The 26,511-nt window shown below is 37.8% G+C and overlaps 1 protein-coding gene across 1 annotated transcript; it reads right to left on the bottom strand.

Annotated features, from left to right (window-relative positions):
- Nucleotides 1-1,602: 1,602 nt before the first annotated feature.
- Nucleotides 1,603-3,437, bottom strand: LOC145037016 (uncharacterized). The gene is made up of 3 exons (XM_078985561.1): nucleotides 2,185-3,437; nucleotides 1,959-2,064; nucleotides 1,603-1,855 (listed from the first exon to the last, which is right to left on the bottom strand). Exons 1-3 carry the CDS (start codon nucleotides 3,228-3,230, stop codon nucleotides 1,835-1,837), a joined length of 1,173 nt encoding a protein of 390 aa, XP_078841687.1. The 5' UTR covers nucleotides 3,231-3,437; the 3' UTR covers nucleotides 1,603-1,834.
- Nucleotides 3,438-26,511: the final 23,074 nt, after the last annotated feature.

Genomic DNA, 26,511 nt, shown 5'->3' with positions numbered 1-26,511 from the left:
ACCATTTCACAGCATTGTACCATTTCATTGTACTTTACCATTTTCATTTCACAAATATTTTGTATGATCCATACCATTGGCATATATATTAGGTATCATTTGTAACTACAATTAGCCAATTTTAGCATTGTACTTTACCATTTAGCAATTTAATGTATGTTATGAACCATATACCATTTAGCTATTTAATCTTCATCCAAAACAACAGTTACTAGCCAACTTCAACATTGTACTTCCATTTGCAACTAAAAACCAAAAGCCAAGTCAACCCAAACATTCTACCAAAAGCCAATCCAAAATGATTTACATCTTCAAAACAACTATTGTCACCATTACAAAAATAAGAACCAAAAGACCTACAATTATTTCTACCAAAGTCTTCAACTGTCCATGCCCCTGCCCCTGCCCCTAACCTTGCTTCTGCTTTGTGTGAGTTGGGTCGATAATGTGACCATCTTCTTCATTGTACCATTTGAAAAAACCACAATCCTCTTCTTCCACCTAGAAAAAAACAATAATTTGTATGAATTACATACAAATTAGGGCAAATTTACAAATTATGGCAAATTGTTTCAAGGTTTCTCAAGGTTTCTTCATTGTACCATTTCAAGGTTTCTCAAGAAATTTACAAATTAGGGCAAATTGTTTACCTTGTAATTAGGGCACCCGTAAAACTTCTTTCCATAATTATTAGGTGTTCGAGCAACAGATACCTTGCACACATCTCCACATCCACATCTAACTATTCTTTTCTTTCTCAATGTTGGACCACCTTGGAAGCTTGATTTGGCAGACGAAGTCGACATCTTACAGATACTTTTGGTAGAAGACGAGGGAGAGAATAGAAGACAGGGGAGGGAAAGATTTTGGATCGATGTTAACGGAAGAAGTTTATGTTTGGGGGTTAAAAAGGGGAAAGTAACCGGTTGTTTAAGGGGAACCGGTAAAAAACATTGAAATGAAACATGAGGAGCAAATGTTAGGTATTTGTGGTAAAAAAACAAACGATTTTGGGCATAACCGGTTTTTTTTATGTAAATTTGGGAGCTTTTATGAAACTTAATAGGGCATACGTGTCATTGTCCATTCAAATTTACTCAAATATCTATTTTTTTAAGAAAATTACCGATCATTTTGTGGCATGACATTTATCGTGTTCGTTTTTAAGTTGACAAAGAAAAAAATAAACGATATCACTTATTTTTTATGGAGTAAATGTTTGTCAAGTAATAGTCTATTTTTCATGTTTACCTTATACAAGAGACAACTCTACTTATTTATGTTTTTATATTAACCTAAAATAAAAAAATATAAATATCATGTCACAAACCAATTGAAAATTTCTTTAAAAAACAGAATACTTGAGTTAATGTGAAGAGTAACAAAAAACGTAAGAGTTTTTTTGTATATAAACAAAATGTAAGAGTTTTTCCTGGTAGATAAAAGGTTGTGTTTTTCTGTATTTTACCCAAAAAACAGCTTAATAAACATATTATGTTCATTACAACCTACAAAAGCTCAAACATAATGTTATTCATCCAAAAAACCAAAAGCTAGTCAACATTTTTTGTCCCAAAAGCATTATATTAGATGTAAATCAGATAAAGCAAAGGGAGCATTTTCTATTGAACATGAGCACCATCAACAATAATACTTACAATAACACTAAATTAAACGCAAACATAACAAGTTCATTATTTACAAATAAACATTTATTATTATCACTCGACTATTGATGAAATAAGGTAACTCATCTTCTTCCAATTAGATCGAATAATGTGAGAGAGAGAGATATTGCCAAGGAGCCGAGATCCACCCATAAAACAACTCCATGTCATTGCACACTATCATCTTCCTAAACAATTATGCATAACAATAAATAAATAAATAAAAGTTAATTTCTCAATGACATAATAAAAGATTTTTATAAATTATTAACAGATTTTGGATTTTCTTACACAAACATGAGTTCCCATCCAATCGGGAATGTGTTGAGAAAGAAGAGCAATGTATTGTTCCATTGCATCCTCTCTCCCTAAATTCTCTAAACGTTTCCATGCGTTCCTAAAATGTTTTATTAAATCTTGATATGTTAACAATTATAGAAAAATAATAATAATAATAATAATAATAATAATAAAAGAGAAAAAAAGAATGTGGTAAATTGTTGATTATAATTTATACCAGTTAGCACGAGCAGAGACTTTGAGAGCCATGGGTTGGGATTCAAAGCAAGGTCCTTCAATGGCGACTCTATGAAGCCCATAAAACTGCATCTTCACTTCATTATCAATCAAATTTAACCTATCAATTTTGGATCCCAAAAACGCCACAGCAGCACCGAATCTTCTTTCCAATTCTGTTGTCTCAATTCCCTGCCAATCATCGTCAAAAACCCCTTCTCTCTCCTCAAGCTTCACTTCGCCAACATCAATGGCAGATGATTCATGGTGTTCTTCAATAGTTTTGATGCAATCTTCTTGTGTTGATGATGAGATGTCGCTGGCGAAAACAGGCTTAACCGAATAAACAGCGTCGTCTTCGGATTTGGTTCTCTGAGGAGTTTCGTCGAACACATAGCGCACATCAGCGGCGCTAGATGATTCTTGCTGTTCTTCAATGGACTTCATAGTGTCTTCTTCTGTTGTTGATCGCGTATCAGGATCCACCACATTACCCTCACCACTTTTATAAACAGCATCTTGTTTGGATTTGGCTCTCTGAGGACTTTCGTCGAACATATAATTCTCGTCAACGGAGGAAGATGATTCATGTAGTGCTTCAATGGATTTCACACAATCTTCTTGTATTGATGATCCCATATCACTAGCCAAAACAGGATCCACCACATTACCCTCATCGCTTTTCACCGAATAAGCAGCAGCATCTTTAGATTCGGTTCTCTCAGGACTTTCGTCGAACACGTAGCTCTCACCGACGCCACCGACACTTTTCGGGTCATCGATCACATACTCTGTTAAGAATTCAGCTTCTGCATATCCGAAAAGAACATCTTCGCTAACTCTCACAGCATCTTCAAAGTACCCAGATTTCTCCTCTTTCTCAGAATCACAAACAACCCATTCCCTCTCGATCTTTTCTTCAACGCTTTTCGATAAGGTTGAAGCCCCATCATCACAACTTGATGACATTGAAAACAGCTTTGCGATTAACAAGGAGACTATGAGAGAGAAAGAGATTGTAAACAGCAACTCTTGAAAAAGCTCCATGACTGTAGCAAACAACGACAAAGATGGTCCAAAGCGCCACTAGGGTTGGGAAAATGGCAGATTAATGCATCCAAATTTTTGATGATTGAAAGAGATTAAGGGATAAAAAGGAATTTTGTCGAAGGGAGAAAAGTATATACGATATTCCAGTACAATTTCAATGATGGCTTCTATTCTGCGGAAGGTTGAACTTGAACAATTTGGGCTGGAGCCCGCCATCGTTGAGAAGCTTACGTGTCCAATGATGTTTTCCTCATTATAACCGGCAAAACTTTTGACTTTAGTTCCACTTATCGTTAATATAATTTAGGGTAAAATACACAATAGTCCCTGTGGTTTGAGATAATATGCATGGTTAGTCCCTAACAAAAAATTTCAATTTAGAAGGTCTCTATTGTTCGGATTTGTTTCGATTTAGATCCGATGTAAAAAGAATAATGTACCTGTATTAATTTTGTTTTAATTTTTTATATTATTAGTTTATTAAAAATATTAACATAATATGTGGGTCCCTCTCCTTCCTCCTTCGTCTTTCCTCTTTAGTCTTCACCACCCACCCGCTTCATCCACTTTACAACTAACTTACATCGATTATGCCTCCACTCCCATATCTTTTCTTCCCCCTAATAATTGGTTTGGTCGGAAAAATTCACCGATAAACCTGCAACATCAAATTAGACCCAAACAACCTACACCCACCCCGACCTACCTTATTTTTATGATACAATCTATTTCTTTTTCTAAACTCTACTAATCTCTCATCTCGACAAAGAAGGAAAGAACTTTCAAATCTTTGACGTTGCCTTGGATGTTTCTAACTAACCAAAAACATTCTTCTTTCTCCCCTTCTCTCTCTCCCCCTCTCCCTCACTCTCCCTCTCCCTCTCTCTCTCTCTCTATATATATATATATATATATATATATATATATATATATATATCAACTCTGATAAACACACCACCATCAAGCTTCTTTAATCTCTTTTATCTCTTTCTCAACTCCAATATACACCTTAACCCATGCAGTATCAAGTTGCAGAGATCTAAGTCGATATAGTGAAATCGGAACACTATTATTTTCTCCGATCTGTAATCGAGTGGTGGTAGTGGTGGTTTGTCTTTGTTATATGTGTCACATTTAGGGTGCTGGCGGTGGTATATGCTCTGTGAGCTAGAGGTAGCCACAAAAAAATTGTCAGATGATGCCTTTAAAGTCCAAATCGATGCTCGGTGGTGGTTTTAGAGAGGTTTTCGATGGAGAAGAAATGTGGTGGTGGGTGTCGATGATTGATGGTGGCTTTAGTTGCAAATTGACACTTGATGTTAGCTTAAGAGAGGCTTCCAGCAGTATATAGAGGTGGTGACGCATGGTCGTCGGTTAACGGTGGATTTGGAGAAGTTTTTGGTGGTAGTGGTGACTTTTAGGAGGTTTCCGACAGCAGTCGGTTTGATGGTCTGATTAAGGTTGTTAAGTGTAGAGGATAAGGAATAATCTATTTGATAAAAAGTAGAGGGTGGGACTCATGTTTTTTTTCAAAATCTTTTTTTAATCAAATAATTTTAAAAAAAGATATAAATGCCATTTTATGTTTAGTGGGATTTACTCTAAAATAAAAACAAACAATATGGCTTTTTAAGTTAAAAACATTGTTAGGTATCAATCATACAGGTTATCTCAATCCATAGGGACCATTCGTGTAATTTATCCTATAATTCTCTAAAGTGTTGGAGTTTTGAAAATTGCCATAAATAAACCGATTTATGTATTATCAAAGCAAACAATAAGGATTTTTGAGTTAAAAAACTTTGTTAGGTATCAATCAGCATATTACCCTAATCCATAAGGACTATTCGTGTAATTTATCTTATAATTCTCATAAGTATATTACTCCAATCCATAAGGACCATAATTTATCCTATAATTCTCTTAAGTGTTGAAGTTTTGAAATTTGCTACGAACAATTTATGTGTTGTCCTAACTTTATGTTTTCTGATTTTAAAGAGTCAATGGGGTGCTTTGATGTCTTGTAAAAGCATTTATATATGTTTATTTAATAAATAAATAGATAAAATTTGATGAACGAATAGTTGACATAAATTCATATTATTTAGTGTGGTGTTAGCCTTGGGAAGCCAAAGGTTATAAATCAGATTATTCAGGGGTTAAAAAGTAACTTTGGGATTTATTTTGAAAAGATTTTGGAGGCTAATGGGCTATTTGGTAAATATTAGACTTGATTTGTAAAGGAGTTCAGGAGGTTGGGTTAAAAAGGTAAAATTTAGACTTAAAATGAAAAGAATTAGAGGAGCAGGGGTATAAAGAGTAAATTTTGGAGTTGGTTTGCAAAGCTTTAGATGGGGAAGGGACCAATCCTACCATTATGGCAACATGTTTATGGGATCAGGGTATATAAACCCGTAACCACCGATCAAACCCTAACCTTAGCAAACCCTTTACACCTGTCACCGTCCTTATACCTCCCTCTTCATTTCCAGTAGCGGCCACCACCATTGGAGCCTCCTCAGCCACCGATCATCAAGGCCGACAACCATCGTCCCGCTTACTGCCTAGTCAATGAAACGTCACCACTATTGCTCTACTACCGGAGGCGCTGTGTACACCGAAAACCTCGAACGATGACGTGTGGACCGTGAACGGCTAGGTCTTTCAATTGTTACATTAAAGTCGTCATAGCGCCGCCACTGTTGCATCCGCTGCCGGCGAAGAGCGTAAAGAGACGGAAAGAACACTGAGGATGTCGGGGAAGCTGGAACATGGTTGTGATGTCGCGAAACCTTCCTCTTCTCCAGTTTATTGCTGCAACGCCGCCATTACCGCCTTAAGCCACCTCTATGGATGTTGCTGTCGTCACCGCACACCACCAGGTGGGTGGTTGCGTCCATTTTTTCGAGCATAGGTGTATGGGTGTGTTTCTATTTCTGATACGCATGTATGTCATGGGTGTGTATGTCTAGTCGAAAAACCGAGGATAGCCACTGCCACCATGTTCCGCCGTGTATGTGTATTTTAATGCGTGTGTGAGTGTGTGAATTTGGTATTTTGCATTGTAACTTTGTAACCGGTGATTAGAATAATGAAAAGAAGCCCTAAAACCACCACTGAAGGGTGGTGGTTGTCGCCACTGGCCGCCGTGTCGGGTGGCAGTGTGCTTTACATTGTTGTATTTGATTAGTTTGGAAGCTTGAAACCCTACTGGGCCTAGTGATAGTAAAACCCCAGTGGGCCTAATGAGGCCCTAATTGACATAAAAGCCCAAACATGTGATTAATGGGCTAGTATTGGGATGGAAACCCAAATGCCATGAAACCCTAATTTTGGTGTTAATCGGGAAACGCTCGGGAATTATTTAATAAACTTAAAATATTAATTAACAACATTGGCAAATTAACTTAAAGGATATATTGGAGTTAATGGGTTAAGTTCTTAATGGGTTAAGTAGGAACACTTAACCCTAATTGACATTTTATGTGAAAAACCCTAATTGGAATTGGGTTCTTATTGGGTCACTTATTGAACTAAGTTGTTATAGGCCTTAATGGGCCAATTGGAAACATGTTATGGACTAAGGAAATCCTTGGGCCTTAGGATAAGACCTGTTAGAGAGGCTTGGGCCCAATCGGGAAAATTGGACCATAATTAGGCTACATCTGGGCCTTAAGAACTATGAGAGGGTGAGCCATGGGAATGCCTAATGTTTGTACTAGAATAATAGGTTGGGCCTTAAAATAAGTCCATAAAGAGGTTTGGGCCCAATTTGGAAAATTAGGCCATATGATTGGGATTTGGCCCATTACTTGGTCTTTGGGCCTTAGGAGTATGATTTGGACATTGGGCTTGGAACTCAACTATTAATTGGGTACTGTTTGATGTTGACAGTTTGGGAGCCTGTCAACCAACAACTAGAGTTTTATCTGCGGGACTTCAGCAGTGCGAGGTGAGTCTTCTCACCATACTAATGGACCTATTTATACTAGTTGGTATATTTGCTATGTAGAGGTGTGTATGTTATGTATGTGTGCATTATATGCGGTAGAGATAGCCTTTGTGGCTAATGGTGGAGACAACCTCTATGGCTGATGGTAGAGATAGCCTTTATGGCTAATGGTAGAGATAGCCTTATGGCTAATGGTAGAGACAGCCTCTATGATTGATGGTAGAGATAGCCTTTGTGTATAATGGGAGAGATAGCCTTTGTGGGTTATGGTAGAGATAGCTGCTATAGCTAGTTGATATGTGATATGTGATATGTAGTAGTGGTAGTGGTAGCTCTTATAGCTAATTGGTATGTACTGCGTTGTAAAGATAACTTTTGTAGCTAACATGATATGTGGTAGAGATAGCTTTTATAGCTAATATGATATGTGGTATGCGGTAGAGATAGATTTTAAAGCTAATATCTTATGTGTTATGTGGATTGTGCGTGGGGTATGCTCTGGGGGACTCACTAAGCTTCGTGCTTACAGTTTTGTTTATTGTTTCAGGTATCATCGGTTTGGAAAAGAAGGGCCCGAAATGATCGCAATGCACACACCCATGTTTTTCGCATTGAATGAGTTTGGGATGGACTCTAATAAATATTTTACTTAATGATGATTTGGAATAAATGGTATCAATGTTTTAGCTTTATTAAAAATGAAATTTTTACCCTTGATTTTTGGGTCGTTACAAGTTGGTATCAAAGCCTTGGTTTGAGGGATTCGGACATACTTTCGGGTGAGTCTGAACTCAAACTGAGGATCTGTAAGTTTTCAAAAGAAAAATGTTTTTAAGTAAAGAATTTATAAGACAAGAAAATGTGTGGTGCATGCAATCAGCTGAGCTCAAGTAAGTTTCCCCAAAATACCCACATATGTTGTCTGTTATGATTTGATTATGAATCTGTGAATCGCATGCTAGTTATGGCTAGGGAGATGCCTGTATATGATGTATGAGTTGGTAGACTTGCATGCTGGTGCTAAGTAGTCAACAATAGGTTGGCCTGATATGTGATGCTTGCAGCCTTGGGAATATTTGATGCGATACTAGAATGAGAATGATAATTGGTATTTGTAACTTCTATGTGTATGCTTTTAAAATTGTATACAGTTAGGATCTTATAGGCTTAGAATAATTGTTTTGGCCTTATTTTCTGTTCCTTGTTTGGTTGTGGTCCTAGGGTAGAGTCGATTATTCGACAGTCTATTAGATCCTGTTCTGTGTATAATTTTGCATGCATAAGGCAGCCGACAATGAGGATGGATGGATGTAGTTGGAGTGGGTTACGATACGTGGTCACAGTGTTCTATGACAATTCTTTGGATCAGAGTGTATCTGCACGAATGTTGCTTGCTTTTTTCTTTGTGGAACTCTTAAGTGATGGGAGTCAACTACTAAGTGGATGTGACGATATCCAGGAGGTAGATGACTGGCATCGTGGGGAGTTCTTCAGTAGCTGATGGAAGGGAGAGGTTGAGAACCTATGAAAGCCTAGGATATGTTCCAGTGAGCTTAGTAGAGGCGGTTTAGTAAGGTTGGGATCCTAGGGGAGCCTAAGAGGTGCTTTGGTGGATATTGTGTTGCTGTTTAGCAGACATTTAGTACATCATAGGAGTAAGTGGCTTAGAGGATCCGGGATGATTCCATAGGAGAGTATGGATAGGTGTGGAAGGTAGTATTGGGCCCGTACTACTGAAAGCACAAGATCCATACTCGAATCGGGGAAAGTCTTGGAGAATCTAAGAAGCCTGGGAAGGAGAGTTCTTGGTTATGATTGGACCGTGGGGATAGCTGCTTTGACAGATAAAGATGAGCACACATGAGGGAGGACCATGGTTTGATCCCGGATCCAATGGTGAGCCAGATAGCGGGAGGACTGCCATGGTTTTGAGTTCATCATGGATCTATTGTATTGGACAACAGGGATCGATTATGCGATTTATTACACTTTCGGGATTGGAGACTATGTCTCGGGGATAGTTGGTAGCCCGGTGTAGGGCAGAGGTTTCTCCAACTATTGCAGTTCAGTCGTTGACGATTGAACTGGCGAGTGGGTCAGGGTGCGATACCCTGAATGATATGATTTCTAGAGCTCGAGAGCAGGGATTGGTCTGGAGCATGTTGGGCAGAGGAGAACTGATCGAGTGCCTATATTGGAGGATCTCGGGAAGAGACCCAAGAGTTCGGGCCAACTTTTGAGAGGCCAGCAGGGCAAGACTCAGTGCGGTACTTGCTGGAAACTACACGGGGGAGTTTTCATTTCGAGGGTATTAGTAAGTATATCTCTAGGTGTATTGCCATGTTTGTGTTTTGACTATACATTCAAACATTTGTTATACATCATTTGCATATCGTGTGTTATGGGGTGGTTAGTGAAAATTTGTTTCTCTCTTTGTTGGTTTGGAGCGTTCATTGTTATCTGGGTCTAGGTTTGAGAACGGTTCAGGGACCTGATGTGGAAGGCCTACGGAAAGGATTGGTGACTTGGCCGTTATGCTCGAGTCGGATTTTGGAAACACCAGGGGAAGTGGGTTACTGTTGAGGCTTTGGTTTCGACATCGAATATTTGGACTTGAAGATGTAAGTGGGGCATCATTTCAAGACATATGAGATTATTAGTTTCGCTAGGATTTTGGAAGTGATTGTCTGATCTTTAGGATTTGTGTGGTCCTTAGGGATTTGGGCCAGAAATAGAACACGCGCACGGACAAGAGACAGGTGTCAGAAGTTGGTTATTAAAGAGCAAGAAGGTTTGGGAATCCTTTAAATCTCCTGTATTGTAAGGACTTAGTCGAATCTAAGTGGGGGAGAATCACGGAGGTATTCAGGACAGGGACAGGTAGAAGACCAGGATGGACTTCTCATCCTCATTGAGGGAAAATGGCAGAACAAGTGGCTATTTGGTTTAAGGGTTGTGCGAGTTTGGAGTTCAATATAACTCCCCAGCGTGTAGACCGCATCTTCTTGGGGACTGGATAGAAGAATTTAGGGAAGCAGGTTGGGGCTCCAGTCATGTATGGAGTTCCATTCGGGTGTTCAGAAGAGTGCATGCTCGGCTCTGTATGCGTTTGAATTGATAAATTAGGAGTAAGGTATTGGGCTACGATTGTGTTAGGATGAAAGTGTTATAAGACTACGGGGGAGCCGTAGCATACACTAACGATCAGTTGGTATGGAAGTGTTGTAACACTACGGGGGAGCCGTAGCATTCACTCAAGGTCAGCAGGGTGAAAGTGATATAAGACTGTGGGGGTAGCCGTAGCATTCACTAGTGGTCAGATAGTGATACAATGTCATGAGACTGTAGATGTAGTCGTAGCATTCACTAAGTTGATAGAGAGAATGGGAGTGTTATTAGAACGTGAAAGGAACACTAGTACCCACTAGTTCGGGTGCAGCGGTGAGGATATGGAAATCCACGGATTGGATTTCGAAATTACCTGGATGGATTAGATTTGGTTGAGCCAGTGATAAGACTGTAAGGAACACCATTATAGTTGTGAGATCGAGGAAGCAATGGATTGCTTAAGGTTTCTTATTGCATAAGTCTACCATTGGTTAGGTAGCAATCACTTTTAGCCTTAGATTTGGTAACGTCAGGATTCGATACATGGACCCGATCGGTCGGATTGGGAGGTTGTTAGAGCCACAGTGGCATGATAATTAGTGGCAACTTGTTCCAGAGGAGGATTTCGTTCAAGAAGTCACATGGAGCGACTGCATGCAAGTCTTTTGGCTCCATAATCGGGACTGGATCCGATATTTCAGATGATCGGTGAACGAGTTGAGATCAGGCAGGTCTCGGTGGATTTTGGGAAGCGGTCATGAGGCAACATGTGTTTCAAGCAGTTTAAGCGATCGGGCAGTATTAGTAATGGTGTTTAGGTTACGTATACGATCGGAATAGTTGGTTGACTTGGAAGTGAAAAGTCACTTACAGTGGGAGTATCTGAGCCTTGGCCAAGTATGAGGGATCTGCAAGGATGATTGGGTCTGTGACCATGTTTATGGTGAGAGCCTCGAGTTATTAGAAGTTGAGTGGACAGTTAAGGGGTAAACATACTAGATTCAATGATAATGATTCAGTATGAGTCATTTGTCAGGGAATCAGACTATCTCAAGATAGCAGATTTCAGATGGAGTAAATGTGATCTTGTTGTAGGGAATTCTTTCATCTTCAGGTTTTAGAACCCTGCTAGAGTGGGTTATAGTTGCCTTGAAAAGGCTGGTCACGGTTACCATGTGAAGGTTAGGGTGTGCCTAGGATTGTAACCATGTCGCCCAAGTTTTCGGGCGTGTAAGGGATGATTTCGAGGACGAAATCTAATTTAAGTGGGGGAGAGTTGTAACATTCTGTTTATTTAATAAATAGATAGATAAAATTTGATGAACGAATAGTCGAAATAAATTCATATTATTTAGTGTGGTGTTGGCTTTGGGAAGCCAAATGTTATAAAACAGATTATTCGGGGATTAAAAAGTAACTTTAGGATTTATTTTGAAAAGATTTTGGAGGCTAATGGGCTATTTGGTAAATATTAGACTTGATTTGTAAAGGAGTTCAGGAGGTTGGGTTAAAAAGGTAAAATTTAGACTTAAAATGAAAAGAATTAGAGGAGCAGGGGTATAAAGAGTAAATTTTGGAGTTGGTTTGCAAAGATATTGATGGGGGAGGGACCAATCCTGCCATTATGGCAACATGTTTATGGGATCAGGGTATATAAACCCGTAACCACCGATCAAACCCTAACCTTAGCAAACCCTTTACATCCGTCACCCTCCTTATACCTCCCTCTTCATTTCAAGTAGCGGCCACCACCATTGGAACCTCCTCAGCCACCTATCATCAAGGCCGACAACCACCCTCCCGCTTGCTTCCTAGTCGATGACACGTCACCACTATTGCTCTACTGTCGGAGGCGTTGTGTACATCGGAAACCCCGAACGCCAACGTGTGGGCCGTAAACGGATAGGTCCTTCCATTGTTGCATTAAAGCCGTCATAGTGCCGCCACTATTGCATCCGATGCCGGCGAAGAGCGTAAAGCAACGAAAGGAGCGTTGAGGATGTCGGGAGAAGCTGGAACGTGGTTGTGACGTCGCAAAACGTTCCTTTTCTCCGGTTTATTGCTGCAACGCCGCCATTACCGCCTTAAGCCACAATTTTGTCTGTTGCTGCTGTCACCATGCACCACCAGGTGGGTGGTTGCATCTAGTTTTCCGAGCACGGGTGTATGGGTGTGTTTCTATTTCTGATGCGCATGTATGTCGTGAATGTGTATGTCTAGCCGGAAAACCGAGGATAGCCATTGCCACCAAGTGTCGTCGTGTATGTGTATTTTAGTGCGTGTGTGAGTGTGTGAATTTGGTATTTTGCATTGTAACTTTGTAACCGGTGATTAGAATAATAAAAAGAAACCCTAAAACCACCACCGTAGGGTGGTGGCTGCCACCACAGGCCGCCGTGTCGGTAGCCGTGTGCTTTGCATTGTTTTGTTTGATTAGTTTGGAAGCTTGAAACCCTACTGGGCCCATTGAAGCCGTAATGGGCCTAGTAAAACCCCAGTGGGCCTAATAAGGCCCTAATTGATATAAAATCTCAAACATGTGATTAATGGGCTAGTATTGGGATGGAAACCCTAATGCCATGAAACCCTAATTTTGGGGTTAATCGAGACACACCATTGAATTATTTAATAAACTTAAAATATTAATTAACAACATTGACAAATTAACTTAAAGGCTATATTGTACTTAATGGGTTAAGTAGGAACACTTAACCCTAATTGACATTTTATGTGAAAACCCCTTATTGGAATTGGGTTCTTATTTGGCCACTTGTTGAATTAAGTTGTTGTGGGACTTAATAGGCCAATTGGGAACATGTTATGGACTAAGGAAATCCTGGGGACTTAGGATAAGACCTGTTAGAGAGGCTTGGGCCCAATCGGGAAAATTGGGCCACATCTGGGCCTTGAGAACTATGAGAGGGTGAGCCATGGGAATGCCCAATGTTTGGACTAGAATAATAGGTTGGGCCTTAAAATAAGTCCATAAAGAGGTTTGGGCCTAATTTGGAAAATCGGGCCATATGATTGGGCTTTGGCCCATTACTTGGCCTTTGGGCCTTTGGAGTATGATTTGGACCTTGGGCTTGGAACTCAATTTTTAATTAGGTACTGTTTTATGTTGACAGTTCGAGAGCCTGTCAACCAACAGCTAGAGTTTTATCTGCGGGACTTCAGCAGTGCGAAGTGAGTCTTCTCACCATACCAATGCGTCTAAGGCACCAAGGCCAACCCATTTATACTAGTTGGTATATTTTCTATGTAGAGGTGTATGTGATATGTATGTATGCATTATATGCAGTAGAGATAGCCTTTGTGGCTAATGGTGGAGACAACCTTTATGGTTGATGGTAGAGATAGCCTTATGGCTAATGGTAGAGACAACCTCTATGGCTAATGGTAGAGATAGCCTTTGTGGCTAATGGTAGAGATAGCCTTTGTGGCTAATGGTAAAGATAGCTACTATAGCTAGTTGATATGTGATATGTGGTAGTGGTAGCTCTTGTAGCTAATTGGTATGTACTGCGTTGTAAAGATAACTTTTGTAGCTAACTTGATATGTGGTAGAGATAGCTTTTATAGCTAATATGATATGTGTATGCGGTAGAGATAGATTTTAATGCTAATATGTTGTGTGTCATGTGGATTGTGTGTGGGGTATGCTTTGGGGGACTCACTAAGCTTCGTGCTTACAGTTTTGTTTATTGTTTCAGGTATCACCGGTTTGGAAAAGAAGGGCTCGAAATGATCGCAATGCACACACCCATGTTTTCCGCATTGAATGATTTTGGGATGGACTCTGATAAATATTTTACTGAATGATGATTTGAAATAAATGGTATCAATGTTTTAGCTATATCAAAAATGAAAATTTTACCATTAATTTTTGGGTCGTTATATATATGTATATATATATATATATATATATATATATATATATATATATATATATATATATATTAAAATAAGACAACGCTTAGGAATAGTGAACTAGGTCATCCTTGGGCAGAAATGGTCCTTCGATTACGGTGGTTTGTCATGTTCTGGATTTCTTCCTACGTATTTCTCTTCTGGACAGTTTATGTTATTTTATCTATTGTTTGTCGACACGTGTTTCTCACGTTCTTTCTTCACCGTTTTTCACCCAATTAGTTTTCAATTGCTAGCATTATTTTTCAATCTTTATTTCAATGACATTCATTTTGTATCTCCCTTTCAACTAGTCCTTGTCTTCGCTTTCTTCCTTCTCCGTTTCTGCTTCCGGATCCTTCCCATCGCCTCTCTTTTTAGGTACACCTCTATCGACTCTTTCCTTCTCCCTTTCTCTGCAATCGATTTGGTTTCGCCCATGCACCGTATCATTTTTTGTGTTTTTCAGTTAATAACGTTGGCCGTCTCATCCCTGCTACTCAAAACCACCCTCGATTTATCCACTTTACTTCGACATGGAAGCAACAAGAACCAAGAATGCATTTTGGCACTGTTGGTGTTGGTGGTGCGACGGCATGGTCGGTGGTGGAAAATGGAGGCGTTGTGGTCTTCAGGTATCGCAAATCGATTGTGTTGTGGCAGTTCTATTCCATCGTTATGGGTTCCAATCAATTTAGTCTAAGTAACATCGCTTGCCACCATGATCCAAGCCACCATCGCTCTCCACCACCGATTGTCCCTACAGGTCATTTGACGTCTCTGGTTTTCCTCTTAGTCTTCTTTCTTTCTCCCTCTCTACTCTGATTCAGTAAAATTTGGGTAACTAAGTGATTCTCCCATGAACTCATGGTGTGCAAATATATCTTCATCGCCCGATTTCCTTCTTCCATCCCTTCATTGATCGAGCCTTGATTGCTTCATCGATGACTACAACCCATAAATCAGTTTCGTTACGTTCTATGCCTCTGTTAATGGCAAGAATTATGTCCTAATTTTACCTCCTAATCTACTAGCTAATCAATCAAATAAAAAAAACACTTTTGTTAGTTCGAATCCACCTTCTCTCAATGGTTTAACTAATAATTATGATCATTCCTCTTGGTTACCAATTGAAATATTATTAGCAATTCAATTACAAATTTACTAATATTAAAATAATTCATGAAGAGTTATGTATGGTCATACATAATTTAACACATGATCATTTATTAGATAAAATTGGAGCTATATAAGATTGAGTTGACAAACACAATTATGGTCATAATATGAGTTCTCGAGCACAACCAAATTCAATAATTCAATTACTTATATAAGATTGGTTCGATGTTAGCTCTAATAATCTAATGTTCACTAAATTACTAGGTAATGAAATTCATGCAGATTAATGGTTACTAACTACACAAAATAAGAATTTAAAGCAATCTAGTATCAAATTAAGCATACTAAGTATAAATAATTAATTACAAGACTTTAACCAACAAAAAAGTCTAAATTATTATAAACAAACGATGAGTTCCAGCTTCATCTAGCTAACAAAAGCAGCTAGATTTAGCTACTCATACTAACAATTGAACTAAAACAATTCATAATCAAAAGCATAGTAAAGTACCAAATTAGAAAGTAAATTATGATCTTCTCCTTCTTCCTTGGCATTAAAACCAAATTCCTAGCCTTCTAAACCTCTACAATAAAACAAAAATAAAAACGTAAAAATTAACAAAAAAAGAAAAAACGAAGAAAGAGAAAAATGATTGGGTTCACGTCATGAGCTTAAGGCTCACGTCGTGAGCTCAGTACTAAAACAAAAACCTAAGTTGAAAAACAACTTTTTGCAGGTTTTATCCCACAAAAAGGATCGATTAACCTAAAGCAAATAAATCAACAATCAAATAAGCCGTTCCCTAGCAACGACGCCAAAAACTTGATGTGCGCAAATAGCTATACCTAATTTTACCTCCTAATCTACTAGCTATTTGACCCAAGGCAGTGTACCCCACACAAATAGTATAGCACAAAAGTTAGGTATCGATCACATGGAATAGTATTAATTAATTAACCTACTTACTATTAAATTAATATGAAATTCTTACAAAAATAAAAAGGGTTTTTATCTAATTTTGCAAGTTTAGATAAACTTAATTTCTTAACACAATTCAATCAAATAAAAAAACACTTTTGTTAGTTCGAATCCACCTTCTCTCAATGGTTTAACTAATAATTATGACCATTCCTCTTGGTTACCAATTGAAATATTATTAGAAATTCAATTACAAATTTACTAATATTAAAATAATTCATGTAGAGCTATGTATGGTCATACATAATTTAACACATGATCATTTATTAGATAGAATTGGAGCTATATAAGATTGAGTTGACAAACAGAATTATGGTCATAATATGAGTTCTCGAGCACAACCAAATTCAAGAATTGAATTACTTATCTAAGATTGGTTCGATCTTTGCTCTAATAATCTAATGTTCACTAAGTTACTAGGCAATCAAATTCATGCAAATTAATGGTCACTAACTACACAAAATAAGAATTTAAAGCAATCTAGTATCAAAATAAGCATACTAGGTATAAATAATTAAACACAAGACTTTAACCAACAACAAAAGTCTAAATTATTATAAACAAACGATGAGTTCCAGCTTCATCTAGCTAACAAAAGCAGCTAGATTTAGCTACTCATACTAACAATTGAACTAAAACAAGTCATTATTAAAAGCATAGTAAAGTACCAAACTAGAAAGTAAATTATGATCTTCTCCTTCTTCCTTGGCATTAAAACCAAATTCCTAGCCTTCTAAACCTCTAAATTCGACTTATGGAAATCTTCTTCTAGCCAGCCAACCTCTGAATTTGTAGGGATCAAGGATATTTATAGTTTTTGGTTTCACCCTCTTCACATCGTGAGCATAGGAGTCTCATGTCGTGAATGCAATACTAATCCGTATCGAACACGTATTCTTTCATCCGAATGATTATCTTCTAGAATATCCATACTCACATCGTAAGCCTTTACTCCTCACGTCGTGAGAACGTGTTTTGCTGGATTTTTTTTTTCATATTTTAAGCTTTTAACCTCCAAAGTTCCAATCTTTGACGCTTTCAGTCCTTTTTCTCCAAGATGTCTTCTTTTGGCTGCAAAATATAATTTAACCTTATAGGTACCATTTATCTAAGCAAATAACCAACATATTAATCAAAACGTAATTAAATATTGCTAAAAAATATGTATAAATAAGGCAATATCACATACACCTAGATTCTTTATGTGTCTCTTATACCTATATTCTTGCACAAGATGACATGGCTGTATTTCACCCCGAAGATCCCTACTACCCTGCCATGGTAGCCAACTAATGGTTTGGGGAGGAGCCAGAAGAGGTTCATGAGGAGGATCCAGAAGAGGATCCTGAAGAGTACCAAGAGATGGATTACGAGGAGGATGATTCTAAGGAGGGATCAGATGAGGAGGCCGGTGTTGGGGAAATTGTTAATGAACCTTACCCTATCAGGAGCAGACATTAGACCCTTTCACCTCCATCCTTCCAGGATGTGCCCCTACAATGGGTAACCCAACTGCATGCATGGGCTAGAGAAGACGGTCGACGATCTATATTTGGCATGCACCCACTACACCATGCCCCGGGCCCAAACACCCCCACATATTAAGCACTACCTCTGATTGTACCGCATGTGGCCCGCTTGGACCCTCGAGTTCAGGCTCTCCATCATGAGGTAATGGAGATCGGTGGTGAAGCCCGGAACGTGACGATGCAAATTCAACACATCCATGAGGAACAAGAACACCATACAGATGCCATGCTGAACCTACAAGCAGAGCAGGAGAACATTACAGACCGCCTACACTCTTTAGAGGAGGAGATGGCCACTGAAGCTGAAGCTAGGGCAGTGACAGTGGAACAAAGAGCGGAGGATGCTACTCGTGAGATGTGTGAGATGGCAGGGCACCATGTTCGTCATTTTGGTGTATGATAGACTAGTATAGCCTAGTAAGTTAGTGATTACACTACTCACATCTTGTGTTAGGCTTATTATACTTCCTTACGTCTAGTAGTATTGAAACAAAATCTATGTATGCCTTCCAAGAAGATTGAAACCCAAGTCAATGGAATATTCCTATCTTATTGAATATGCGAAGAATGTGCATTGTGTATAAGATACTTACTACTACTACCACTTACTAACCTAAGTATATCTCTGACAATGTTGGTCAAGACATTGGGAATCATACAACAACAGTAACACGACATACTTATGGCATATGACTATTAACAGTTATACTTGCTTGCAAATTGTTTCAAACCTTAATACTTGGAACAGAGTCATGCCACCCAGGCAAAGCGCAAGACTCCCTTCAGGACCAACCTCAATACCAACACCACCCCGAACACGAACTCGAATACCAAAATCAATAGACGCGACTACAATTAAAGAAATGATTGCACAAAGGGGTGGTGACTGTCGTAGCAAACTTTAATACTGAGAGGCATGAAAGATCTGGACATAATAACCACAACTCTCATAGTGATAGCCGAGGAAACTACCAGATTTGCTCATACAAGGAATTTTCCAACTGTAAACCTAAATACTTCTATGGCAACAGGGGGGGGGGGGTGATCGAACTAACATGCTGGCTCAAGAAGATTGAATCAGTGTTTGAGATTAGCTCCTGCACGAATGAGTGCAAGGTGAAATTTATAGCCTGCACATTCATGGATTTCGCCTTGATATGGTGGAATAGCCATGTAAGGACTATGGTTCTCACTACTGCGAACGCCATGAGTCAGGAAGAGTTGAAAGTCACGATGATATAGGAATACTGCCCGAGGAGTGAGATGCAAGACTTAGCAAGACTTTGGAATCTCACCATAAAGAATTCTGAGATATCAGCTTACACCAACCGCTTCAATGATCTGGATGTCTTGTGCCTAGGAATGGTTAATCCTGAGTACAAAAGAACAGAGAGAGAGAGAGAGAGAGAGAGAGAGAGAGAGAGATGGGGTCTTACCCTACAAATCCAAGGGATAGTCATTTCTTCTCGACCAACTACCCTGATAGCACAAAACACATCACTCATCAGTTGACTGACCAAGGCATCCGCCAGGAAAATCATGGTTCAGAAAGCTGACCATCCCAAAGGAGAGGAACAACAAGAGGGAATTCTGGAATAAAAATAAAGAAAACCCCAACAAGTCCCCCCAGAAGAAGCAAGGAACAGTGGCAGTTCTCGCCACCACCACCCCTATAGCCATCAACCAACCAAAACAATACACCGAAAATCTCCCAAAAGGCGAAAAGTGCCTTTGTAATCACTTTGGTGCATGTATAGAGATGTACTGCTGCAACTGTAAACCAAAGGGGTCACACTGCCAAATTTTATAAGACCCCGACCCAAGGTGGTAATCAGACATCCAAATCAGGGGTAACCCGTGCCTGTTATGGATGTGGCGAAACTGGACATTACAAGAGGGATTGTCCTAAGGCAAAGTGTTCAGGTAGAGGTGATCAAGGTAGATTCGTAGACATTGGAGCGAAGGTAGCAATACAGGAGCCTACTGTTGTGACTGCAAGGGTCTCCAATTCATCTCGTGCATCAAGGCATAGGAGCACTTGTACAAAAAGTATTATGCATTTCTAGCATACATAATAGACCAGAAGAAAGAGGTGAAGGAAATCTTGGACATACCAAAATTCCATGATTTTCCTGATGTGTTTCCAGAAGACCTCCCAGGGGTTACCACGTGTACGAGAAGTCGAGTTCAGAATCTACTTAATCGCAGAAGCAGCCCCCCATAGCAAAGTCTCCGTACAAATTGGCCCCGATAGAAATGTAAGAATTGTCTAGTCAAATACACAATTATTAGACAAGGGATTCATTAAACCAAGCTTCTTACCCTGGGGATCACTAGTCTTATTCGTGAAGAAGAAATATGGATCCTTTAAGATGTGTACTGACTATCGGAAATTGAACAAGATGACCATCAGAAACCAGTACCCACTTCCCAGGATCAATGATTTATTCGACCAATTTCAAGGATCCGATTACTTGTCAAAGATCAATTTGTGATCATGGTACCATCAACTTAGAGTTCAAGAAGAAGATGTCCCTATAACGGCTTTCAGAACCGATATGGCCAATACAAGTTTGTAAGTTATGCTATTCAGATTGAGTAATGCTCCAACAGTATTCATAGGCCTCATGAATTGCATATGTAGACCATACCTAGACAAATTCGTGATTGTATTCATTGATAATATATTGATGTACTCATGAAGTGATGAGGAGCATAGGCAACAATTGCGATCAAAACAAGAATTACTACGAAAAGAGAAACTTTACGCAAAGTTCTCAAAGTGCGAGTTCTGGTTATGAAAGTTAGACTTCCTAGGACATGTAGTCAGCAAAGAAGGAAGTACTTCAAGAATGGATAAGAACCATAAGCTCAGAGTAGACGAAATAAAGTATTTCATGAATTGAATCTGGATGCCAAAGTTCAGTGATCTTAGGGATTTGATCATGAACGAGGCATACAAGACAAAATACTCCATTCACACTGGGGCAGATAGGATGTACCATGACATGAAAGGCGTGTATTGGTGGCCAAACATAAAAGAAGAGATTGCCACTTACTTAAGTAAGTTCCTAACCTGTTCTAAGGTGAAAGTAGAATACCAGAAGTCCTCTAGGCTGTTACAACAACCAGAAACACCTGAATGGAAGTGGAAGTGGATTACAACGGACTTCATGACAAAGTTTCCCAAAACTACAGGTGGACACGATACCATTTAGGTGATCATACACAAACTAACCAAATCCGCACACTTCCTACCAAAAAAAGCGATAGATAAGATGGAACAGATGAGAAGAACGTATCTTAAGGAGATTGTGAGAATGCATAGGGTGCCACTGTCTATTATCTCGAATAGGGATAGTCGATTCGCCTCACGATTTTGGAAATCACTACAAAAGTCCTTGGGAATCAGGCTTGACATGAGTACAACCTATCACCCACAAACCGACGGGCAAAACGAGAGAACTATTCAAATGTTGGAAGATATGTTGAGAGCTTGTATGATAGATTTTTGGTAAAGCTTGGTGTACCCATTTACCACTCATCGATTTCTCATACAACAACAATTATCACTCGAGCATTAAGGTTGCTCCATTTGAAGCCTTCTGTGGGCACAAGTGCAGATCACCTTTGTGCTGGGCCGAGGTGGGTGACACACAGCTAGAAAGAGGACAAGTTCCTAATAGCACACTCACGGTCCCTGAGATCATACGGTAAATGACAGAGAAGATCGTTCAGATCCGTGAACAACTAAAGGCATCTCGGGATTGACAAAAAAGTTATGCGGGTAAAAGACGCAAACCCTTGGAATTCCAGGTTGGTGATCGCGTATTGTTGAAGGTCTTATCCTGGAAGGGAATGATACATTTTGGAAAATATGGAAAACTAAATCCAAGGTACATAGGGCCATTCGAGATCCTTGCCAGGATCTGCCCGATAGCTTACAAACTTCGATTACCACAGGAACTCAACAACGTGCATCCCACTTTTCATGTGTCTAACTTAAAGAAGTGGCTATCTGACGAGACCATCGTTATTCCACTTAACGAGATCGTAGTAAACGAAAGTGCCCACTTCGTCGAGGAACCTGTGGAAATCATGTACAAGGAAGTTAGGAGAACAACACAAAGCTGCATATCAATGGTAAATGTCCACTGGAATGCCACATGAGGAACTGAATTTACTTGGGAATGTGAGGACCAAATGAAACAGAAATACCCACATCTTTTCCCCAACCCTTGAGGACCCACTCGGAATGCTAATTTGGGGAGAAATTCCTTCTAACGTGGGGATGATGTGACAACCGTCAATTTTTGGTCAAACAGTCAATAAAAGTCAACCATGTCAACTTAAATCGTATTAGAAGTTTAGGAGAAATGTGATATTCTCTAATGTTTCTAATGTACCATTGACAAGTTATAATACAAAGTACATCTTTGGTTGCCAATTATCAAATATAAACCGGCAATAAGGTTAGTATCATAACAAATCGATAATTCAATTTCATATTATTTTAATACAAATAATATTCATAACTCAATGTAGTGGAGTTCATTAATCTTATACTACATGGAAAATTCATAACAAAGCCTGCGAACACAAATTTTGGTGAATTCGTCACCAAATGCAACAAATTCTATACCTAGCTAAACATCCAATTTTTTTTAATGGTTGAGAATGCAACCTACCATTAATGTAACATATTATTATTTTCAATAATAATGTTTTTGATAATAATTTGAATTTTTATAATTCAAATTAAATATTTAAACATCCGTTACACTATGTATTTACTATGGAAATGCAATATTTCCACTTAAAAAAGACTTTTCATTACACTATATGTAAACCTGTTGATACAATTAATAGTCCTCACCGTACCTACCAAAGTACACACTAAAGTCCTGAATTACAACAAGAATCTCGGTAAGAGAGTGCGGCACTTGTATGTAGATCTATACGGGACTGACAATCATGCACCTAAGCTGTTAGCTATAGCTAGACCAGCAGGTTTGTGGTGACAAATGTCTAACATTTACGACGCCTGAAGAATGTCGCAGCGGGTCAACTACAGTTTTAGCATAGTTGTAATAACTCGCATGAGGTATTAACAATACATTTGGTTTACAGGGCTAACATACATTCATATAGTTTTATATAAGAATAAAACTACATAATACTACTTTCGAGTGCAACAATACTTATATATTTTTGGTCTTAGGGTTTTAAGACTACAATACATTTTTAAGAAAATATTGGATTTTCTGGAAACATACACTATCATGTTACAATGAAAAGTTATAGATTTTTCGCATACAAAACTCTTATGAACCCACAAACTTAATTGCGGACACTTTTTCAAATTATTTGTATTTTCAGGGAATCGTTAAGAAAGGTAATTACAAAGTTGTGAGGAGGAACGTTGCAACATCACACTATTCATTTTTTTGTCGTAATGTAATTGGAATTGAAACAAACAACATTAAGATACAATGTAATTTTTTCAATTATAATTATGATGGTTGTGTTGCTTTGATCACTATTGATTATGTTATGATACTGTTCCTGAAGTCATCCACCCTTAGATGTTTCCGTTATTCTGGTTTGGGGATGTGACAGAGCAGTCTGTTAAGATCAATACATGTGTGGAATTGAAGAGTTTGAATGATTATTGGATTGATTGGGTTGCGAAGAATATTGAGTTGGGCGTTCTAGAATCGGAATTGTTTGTCACCCTTGGAAATAACGACATTGTTTATGGAGAGAGCCTAATCAATTTAGAACGAAAGATGGTTTAAACAGAAGCAAAACATGGTCTTTCTCCCTTGTTGTCGCTGATTCCCCTTTCTAATAGTCATTTTAGACTTTTCAAAGTTAGCAAGTGTCCTTGTGGCAAAGAGGCAACCGGTTTACCCATTCATTTTCTATAAAATAACTAATTAGATCTAACAAAAATAACTTTCTTCCCTCACAAAATACAAAAATAAGTTAAAGGACCGAAAACACAAATATATAATCGATTGTAGAAAGAATATAAAGGAGGGTCCAAAAGTCTAAAAGCATCCTTCACCAATGTCCACGTGACATTTATGAGCTGTTGCTTTTTAGGTACTACCAACCTTTAATAACAAGGCCCAAAATGGTGGTGTGTCTATTCTCCTGGTTTGGTTTAGTTAAGAGTTATATTGAAAACATGGAAAAACTTGAAACACATATCATGCAAATCTGTTTCTCTATTGCTATCAACTGGTAGGGAAAAATAATGATGTTTTATTATCATATTAATTTGATTTTGTTTTTAGTTTGAAATTTCTTTTTACTTAAATTGTAAAGAAAAATAACTTTGATATCAAATAAATTATTTAGTTTGAAAATCTATTCATATAAATGAATCAAACGAGTAGGAACAAAAGCTTGTATACATTTATTCGCTTAAATTTAACAAATAAGGTGATTTTTGTTTTTCTAAGAAACCACTTCTGACCACTTGTTTTTACGCCGCAGCACACGCGCACCACTTGGTCATTCACAACTGTTTGTTTTTCAGAAGACTTCTAACTTAAAAACTGTTGTGCGTATGTTGCGTGGCACAACACTAAAATATCTGCTTTAAACCTATTCACACCTTACTTTAACTTATTGCAGCAGTCTGCAGACGTTAAATAACAAAAAAAAAACTTTCTATTACATGTTGCAGTCGTTTGATCCACCTCTTCTGCTACAGAGGATTTTAGAGGTGGTCCACAGATTTCAGACATTTTTGTTTCGAAAAAACAAACAACACCCAAATAAATGAACAGATAAACGAACAAACTTCTTTATTTATATTTGTTAAGATGCTAAACGAACATAAACAAGAATATTTATATTTTTCAAAAATTTGTATAAAATAAGTTTAAAAAGTTAAAAAAAATTCTATAAAAGTTCAAAAGAAGTAAAAAAAATATTAAGCGAAGTAATAAAAATGTAAAAAACTTGTAAATAATGTAAAAAAATTTATAAAATTTTTGTGTAAACAATTAAAAATAGTCTTAAAATGTTGTAAAAAAAATAAATTTGAACAAGAAAATACTTTTGGGATAATGTTTTAAACAAAATTAAAAATTTTGGACAAAAATATAAATATGAAAATGACTTTTTTTTAATAAAAACAACGAATATCATTAAAAGCCCAAAAACTAAGAAATAGTTAGCCGAGTGCCAAAAAAAAAAAAGAGTAAATTACACGAATGGTCCCTATGGTTTTGGGTAATTTGCACGTTTGGTCCCTAACTTACTTTTTTAACTCGGAAGGTCCTTACTGTTTGTTTTTATTACGTGTTTGGTCCCTTCTATTTGTTTTTGTTACATGCTTCGTCCCTATATTACCTAAAAAGACTACTATTTGATTAGGGAAAGATGATGAGATAGGTAGGGTAACGTGAGTGGAGTGGGGTAGAGAGTGTGTTTATTTAAATAAATTAAAAAATCAAGGGCAAAATAGTCTTTTTAGGTAAGATAGGGACCAAGCGTGTAACAAAAACAAACAGTAGGGACCTTCCGAGTTAAAAAAATAAGTTAGGGACCAAACGAGCAAATTACCCTAAACCATAGGGACCATTCGTGTAATTTACTCAAAAAAAAAAAAAGGTTTACAGTTACAAAATTATAAAAAGAACAAAAAAAAGAACAATATTAATCGGTCTATCTACATGAATTGTTCTTTCCCCTATCTTTATACCAAGTATACATCAATGAATGAAATTAGATCGCCAATATCTACAGTAAAGGACTATAATACCATGTTATAGAATTATCATTTCTCAATTTCCATATTCGTCACAGGAGGCCCTAAAATATAGTTAGACTTGCATTTTTTTTTGGGACAATTGCCGTATTATGCATCAAAGTTTAGATACTCAACCATTTTGTATATTGCTTTGGAGGGATTTCGTACATGTCAAAACAATTAATTACTCTCTAGGTGATACTCGACTGATTAAAAAACGCTTAACGATTAATTTCTTCCTTCAAAACGAGCGAAGCAGTAGCAAATTATGAAACTATAACATTTTGAAGAAATTCTATCTCAACAGAAACTTTTTGATGATGATTAATATTGTATTAATCATATTAACTTATTTTGTGGTGATAGTAGTGATATTTACGAATTTTGTTATGATATTATTCATATTTAGTTTTTTTTTTTTTTTTTTTTTTTTTTTTTTTTTTTTTTTTTTAAATCCAACGAATTAGTTATCTGGGTCTCCGTTTAATCCCCCAATTAATTTACGTCTAGCCGATTAATCCTTTAATCACAGTCCACCGACTAGGGCTATGTTTGACTGACTAGCTGAAAAGCTAGCTGTTAAATAAAAAACTAGCTGATAACCGAAAAACTAGCTGACAAAAAACAACATTTGGTAAAAGTAGCTGAAAAGCTAGCTGAAATATATAAAATTACATAAAATGACATGTAAAAGTATATGTTTATATAATTAATTAAGGGGTGTATTTGAAATTTTTTTAAAAAGCTTCTAAAAAGCTAGTCTAAGGCTATATTTGGCGGACTAGCTGAAAAGTTAGCTGTTAGCTGAAAAGCTAGCTGATGGCTGAAAAGCTAGCTGTTAAATAAAAAGCTAGCTGATAGCTGAAAAGTTAGCTGATAAAAAATAACGTTTGGTAAAACTAGCTGAAAAGCTA

The sequence above is a fragment of the Lactuca saligna genome, chromosome 3 (genome assembly GCF_052625555.1).
Source record: "Lactuca saligna cultivar CGN05327 chromosome 3, ASM5262555v1, whole genome shotgun sequence".
NCBI classification, from domain to species: Eukaryota; Viridiplantae; Streptophyta; class Magnoliopsida; order Asterales; family Asteraceae; genus Lactuca; species Lactuca saligna.
Note: the sequence above shows the minus strand (reverse complement) of the source record. Positions and strands in the feature narration are given on the sequence as shown.